This window comes from Miscanthus floridulus, chromosome 8 (assembly GCF_019320115.1).
Source record: "Miscanthus floridulus cultivar M001 chromosome 8, ASM1932011v1, whole genome shotgun sequence".
Taxonomy (NCBI): domain Eukaryota; kingdom Viridiplantae; phylum Streptophyta; class Magnoliopsida; order Poales; family Poaceae; genus Miscanthus; species Miscanthus floridulus.
Window position 1 is genome coordinate 4,505,514 of NC_089587.1, and position 6,994 is coordinate 4,512,507.

At 45.0% G+C, this 6,994-nt stretch overlaps 1 protein-coding gene across 1 annotated transcript; it reads right to left on the minus strand.

Annotated features, from left to right (window-relative positions):
* Positions 1–5,161: 5,161 nt before the first annotated feature.
* LOC136468448 (aspartic proteinase nepenthesin-2-like) lies at positions 5,162–6,550 on the minus strand. Its single transcript, XM_066467021.1, has one exon. The coding sequence runs from the start codon at positions 6,548–6,550 to the stop codon at positions 5,162–5,164; it is 1,389 nt and encodes a 462-aa protein (XP_066323118.1).
* Positions 6,551–6,994: the final 444 nt, after the last annotated feature.

Consider the following 6,994-nt stretch of genomic DNA (forward strand, 5'->3'; position numbering starts at 1 on the left):
TTTTCTTTTTTGGATAGAAGAGTCCTCAAGACCTAGAGCTAATGGTATCGAGTTCGTCTCTCTTAGGGCCCTCCAAAACCTAGAGCCGGCCTGCCGTGGCCGTCATGGCCCATGGGTAGGGGTTTTGCATACCTAGGTGATCGCATTCACATTCGCCTTTGCACCACTGATTTGGTTACTGGTGCTCCGTAGTCAGATGAACAACGAACCGGCTCGCTCATGCATAAGCGTCCCAAAGATCACTATGCAAATAATTGGAGGAGGAAAAGCTCTGTTCGCTCAGCATGCCGCGTATTTTAGCTTGTTGAGCAAAAATAAATAACAACCACACATTTGTTCATGAGGTAACCTTGTCTCATTAGTCAGAAATCCAAGCTCTTAATTTTGAGTGACTGATGGTCCACAATTGTTGCCTGGCTTATAACAACCAAAAAGCCCCTTAGACACTCGCAAACAGCCCTTAAATCTGTAAATCTATTTTTACTAATTATTTTTTTGTTTTTCTTAGATTAATGATAAATAAAAATTATAAACAAAAAAATTTCAAAGTAACGGTGGTACTTCTCAACCACACTAACATAGCTCTAAAAACATTATTGGTTGCCTGAGAAAATGGCTATATAAACTCCTTGCAACAATTGGCGCTTAGCACGACACCGCCTTCATTTCTAGCTAGTGTGATCTTCACCATCTTATGCTTTGTACGAACTGTCAAGGAAAAGTTACCTCACATGGTCATTTATCATCGTCGTCAACCCTCTCCAGTACTACTGGATAAATTTCTGGTTCATTCTCATGGTATTCTGTACTATGAGGGCCACCCTGGCTCAATTTAGTTGCATAGGAACTTATCGCATTGTTTCCACTTGTGGTATCGTCAACCATGAGAGCTAACTCGACTTGACCTCGTTGGAAAGCAGCTTATCGTATTGTTGCCTTATTGTTTGCCTTCAATATCTTGTTTAGACAATAAGATATTGGAGGCAAACAATAAGGCAACAATACGATAAGCTGCTTTCCAACAAGGTCAAGTCGAGTTACCTCTCATGATTGACGATACCACAAGTGGAAACAATGCGATAAGTTCCTATGCAACTAAATTGAGCCAAGGTAGATGGCAACATTAGGTGACTCATGCATGACCAATCATGAATGAATGCATGACTCCTACCCACGCTGCTTGCATTCCTTTTTATTGTTGTTATTTTGATTTGAAAGCACCACCTACATTACGTTGTTACTCCTCCGTCCTAAAATAAGCACTCGTCTCAAATTCCGACGGGTAACAAATCTCAAGTTTAACTAGATTTTTTTTAAAAAAAGTATTAACATTTGTATCTTTAAATATATTTACTATAAAAATATATAACATGATTAATCTAATGATATTTATTTAGTATCATAAATATTAATAACTTTTTAATATATTTGGTTAAATTTAAAAGTGTTGACTCCTCGAAATGTGAGATGTGTTCTATTTTGGGACGAAGGCGGGGAGTAGGTGCTGAAAACATGTAAGGTTGTGTCTTGCATTGGACACTTTTTTTTAATAACAAAAACACGCTTAACAGTGTTCATCAGGTTCTTCCTACACACTTTCTTTTATATTTGTTTCATCAGGTTGAAGCGGATGTGAATAACCAATTCCAATGCCACATGATACATCGTGCTAGAACTAGAACAATGTTTATATATTTTTTATAATCACAGATAGATCATTGTTTTGTTTGTTAACAGCCGATCACCATCGCATTAACAAACTGATGATCAGACACTACTGGTTGTGTTGTGTGAGTCTGAACTGAACTGAAGTTGCCGTCCCCGCGCCATCAGTCGGTGGTGTCTTTCCGCGGAGCGGAGTGTCCGATGCTATTGCGGCAGGCAACAAGGCACGCCGCCGCCTCAGCATCATCACCTGCCACCGTCATGGAGGCGGTGCTCATGAGTCATGACGCCGCAGACGCGTATGAGGCAGATGCGGTTGCAGTCGGCGGGGGACGTCGGACGCGCCGGCGGCAGCAGGGCGTTGTTGAAGCAGTCCTGGAGGCACCCGAAGTTGCAGGGGTAAGGCGGGGTGTCCTTCCGGCAGTCGGCGTAGCACGGCTTGTAGCAGCGGCAGAACTTGGACATGGCCGCCGCCGGCCGCTGCTGGGTCGACAGCAACACGACGACGAGCAGGCACCAGGCGGCGAGCCTCTTGCCCTCCATTGTACTACTACTTGCTTCTTCTTCTGCGTATTTCCTAGTATCATATCATATATCGCCACAGAATGCATGAGAAAAAAAAACTGGACGAAATGGAAAATACGTTGGGATCAATTCTACTGTTCGATGTGCTGCGCCTCTGCTCACTGATTGCACATGTACGTACGGTATATATAGACTCTCAAATCGATGATTTATTTTGCCTAGTAAATGAGTAATAAATAAATAAATGAAAATTATATATGCCTCTAACGCATGCAGGTAAAACGGAAGCCATCAATTACGGAGTTTTCAACTATATAGATTTGAACAGGCATAAATAGTGCTGGAAATCACTGATCAGGCACAACTCAGGCCTTGTTTAGATCGGGGTTAGGAATCAGTATTTGACACTGTAGCATTTTCGTTTGTATTTGACAATTATTATCCAATCATGGCCTAACTAGGCTCAAAAGATTCGTCTCGTAATTTACAATCAAACTGTGTAATTAGTTTTTTTATCTACATTTAATACTCCATGCATGTGTCCAAAGATTTGATGGGATAGAGAGATAATGAAAAAACTTGCAATCTAAACAAGGCCTCAGGAAATATTGCCACAGGCATAACGAGACTAATGTGACCCGCATTGTAGGGCCTGATTGGTTAGTTGCATCTCCTAGCCTGGCTTGCGTGAAAAAACAATGTCATGGTACGGTGTAAATAATGAAAAAAAAACATCACGAAACATTATCACAAAATAAAAAATTGCCTAATATCAGATTTTTGGAATGTTAGAAATTTAGACATTTTAATGTTTAATTTAATCCAAAAAAGTAAATTTGTGACAACATATATGTGCACGTGCAAACTACGGTTAGTCACTATAGTGGCAACCATGACGACTATACTGATCATAACCATTGCAAAGCCGAGGGACCAATGCCAAAGGAACCAGTGGCTCCATGCGCACTAGTCGATATAGTGTGTTGCTCGAAATCACGTACCACAGTCGATGCAGGAAGATGTTCACAGTGCAGTCCCACAAATGTCCACCCAGGAAGAAGACCGCTACTAATCACCGGGAAGAAGACGAATTAGATGACTGCTATGTTAGACGCTCCCCAAAAACCTCATCGTTCGGCGCACCCAAGCGGTGCCGCAACCCCAAAAACCTCATCGTCTGGCACACCCGAGCAGGTGTCACAACCCCAACCACCATCCCTTGGAATCCAATTATGCTCCCATATACGTGTGCTTTCACCATTTCCAGTTCTTTTGATCAAACCTTGCTCACGCCAACTTTGTCCATCAAGGGCCACGTTTAGTTCACGCCGGATTCGGCACCGCCAGAAAACTGGACACTGTAGCTACACTATAGCATTTTGTTTTTATTTGGTAATAATTGTCCAATCGTTGACTAATTAGGCTCAAAACGTTCGTCTCGCAAAGTACAACCAAACTGTGCAATTAGTTTTTGATTTCGTCAACATTTAGTACTCCATGCATGTACCGCAAGTTTAATGTGACGGGGAATCTTCTTTTTGCATAGTGCCAAATTCTGGAATTTGGGGCAACTAAACATGGCCAAGGATAGCTCTCCAAATTTGCGACGGTCTATTTCCTAGGGCTGCATTAAGAAAATGTTCATTTGGGAAATATAACGCTTTCAACAACCCAGCACTTAGGGAATATGAATTTTGCATAATCCTCCAATCCTGCCTTTGATTCCTATTGTGAACAAGCATTCTATAAGTAGATTCAAAAGAGAATATACCACTTCTTTCATAGTGCCATGCCCAAAAATAATTTTGCTGGCAGAGACTTGAAGGAATATTTTTATTACCTAGGCATCTACTCCCTCCGTCCCATTGAGTTTGTCGCTCGGGAATCGGGATTGTGAGGGGGGCACGGTTTTCCAACGACAAACTCAATGGGACGGAAGGAGTATGTCATAGAAGTACTCTTTGAATTACATCATGAATCCATTGCATATATATATATATATATATATATATATATATATATATATATATATATATATATATATATACATATTTTTATTACCTAGGCATCTATGTCATAGAAGTACTCTTTGAATTACATCATGCCTCCATTGCATATATATATATATATATATATATATATATATATATATATATATATATATATATATATATATATATATATATATATAATATGATGTACTAATTGACTGACGAGCCAACTGCACCTTTTTTAGTTTTCTCGAAAACCGACACAATTTTATTTATCATATTCTCCTAAGTTCTTTATGACCTAACTTCGTACCAAGCTTAACAAGCCGAGCCAAAGTCGAAAATCACTAAAATCAATTCTTTTTGTTTTAAAAGAAAAATGAGTTCAATCAAAACATTTTTTAAACGAGCCACCAAGCTAGCACTTTGAAAAATAAGGTGTAGGGCAGGTAAAAAAATCAGTTAGACTAGCAAGTCGGTGGGCCTAGCTGTCGGCCTGTTGGACTGACCCGTCCACATGCCCAGCCAGCGCGGCGCTGTTACGTTAGCCCAACGAGCGGATCGGAGCATCCTACGTGGGTTAGCCGTTAGGCCACGGGTCCCGGCGGCACCGCATCAGGGCCCGTCTTAACGGGGTGGGCAGGGAGTGCGACGGCCAAGGGCCCATGAGTATATGTATTTCCTCTACAGTATGTGTATTCAGCCCAAACGTCCATGTGACCAGGTCCTGTGCAATACGCGCCTCTCCGTGCCCTTGAAATTGTTGACACGGCCCTGCAAGGGTATTCCTAGTCATTTCCGAGAATACCAACTTTTTTGATGCACTCTTATCTTAAATATATATGTATACAAAATCTTTATTGTGGTGGCATCCTTTGGTAATAATAATATAATTTCGGTTTCAGCTGAGGATGTTTGAAGCTGGAATACATATGTGCGGTGTAAACATAATTTTTGTTGACAAATATACATACACATAACTAGAACAGCACCACCCATACTGCCAAGTGATAGAGTAGCATCATCGTCGCCAGGGAGTGCGCCGCCGGTGATGCAGCAGCCGTCGTCTGTGCCGCTGTGGTGTCGAAGATTAGCCGTGCGTTGTCAATGTCGTAGGTCATCTCTATGCCTGTCTGCACAAGGCTTCCCAGGAGTGACAGGCCCGTGTACGGCATGATGCTCAGGCATTCCAGGCCAGTGTCGTTGTCGGCGAACAAGTAGTTGTACCTCTTGAGGTCCATCACCGCGTCATCGCCGTCGAACACCAGCGCGAGCTTCGGGATCGTCACGCTCTTCAGGGACTGCATCGTGTAGCACAGGTCGAGCCCGATCGCCGAGCCGTCGACCGGCTGCGCCGCCGTGATGCTGCCGGCTATCGCCTTCCTCACGGCGTCGTACGCCGCCTGTTCGAGGACTGTGAGCGGGTTGGTCGTGCTCAGGAACACCCCGCCGGACCCGTTGGCCTGGAAGTCGAACGTCCCGGCTGGGATGTCGGCGGCGAGGTCGTTGCCGTCGACTCTTACGCCGGTGAGCTTGACGGAGTACAGGTCAGGGTATAGGGTGCTGTTGAGGAGGGGAGTAGAACGGCTGTTCTTCGTCTGCGGCGGCGCGGCGTCGCCGCCGAACTGGATCCGGCTGCTGTCGTCGGACTCGTCGTCGTCCGACGCCAAGAAGTAGGAGAACCAGGAGAGCTGCAGCTGCGACACCAGCGACAGTGGATTCCGGCTTAAGCCGAAGCTGCCGGACGCGCCGGACAAGTTCCCCTGCAGAAAAGCATCGCTGCAGCCAAACACCAAGCCGGGGACGGGAGTGTCGCCGAACGTGAAGGTGTCGTTGGCGAGGTACCCCGTCGTGTTGGTGCTCTCGGACATATATGTGTAGTTGCAGCGGTCGTCGCCGGCGGCGTTGCCGGAGCAAGTGTCGTTGAGCACTTTCTGGCACGTCTGGCTACCGCAGGGAAGCCTCGCGAAGGTGGACGACCTGTCCGGCTCGAAGGCGGGCGCCGGCGCCGGCAGGCAGGGGCTGCAGGGCGAGCACTGAGACCAGACCAGCTGGCTGTTGATGTCCAGGACGCCGGGTATGTTCTGCGGCGGGGAGGATGTACCGACGGTGAGGTTGAAGACGAAGAGGGGAGCGCTGTCGGCGGATTTGTCCACCAGTTCTTTGCGGCCTTTTTCCGTGAATTTCTTCAACAGCTTGTCGATTATTTTCGCTCCCCTCTTCACGCTATTGGAGGAACCTCCAGGACCGACCCTCGACGACGGACGTGAACGGGCGCCGGCGGACATGGCGAGCGGCGGCGGCACGACGACCAGGAGCGCAAACACTACTGCTGCCACTGGCACTATCGGCCGGAAGCTCCGGCCCATTGTGTTGATTATTGAACTAACTCTGCTCTTTTTTTTCAATTATTTCACGTTGCCAGTAGACTGTGCTACGCAGCTTTTATATAACCAACCACACTCCACACAGCAGGCTGTTGACACTTCAGTGCCTACGAGTCAACATGTACATACTTTATCCAGTGCATGAAAAAAAAATTACGCTGTATATTAATTTGGAAATAAATTACATTGAAAATGCGATAAAAGCTTCCATTATCAAAACAAAATCCTACATCTGAATCCTTTCGTTTTTCCATTGCTGTTTTAGAGGGGAGTACCTATATCTATATGATCACCGAATAAAAAAAAAGTTTCCGCAACTGTCCAAGCCGACAATTTTATAAACTAGCACATCCCGCACGGCTCAGAATCTTAGGCGGTGTTTCTGGGACGGGACAAACCCATTTTCCATTTTCTATTTGATAAGAA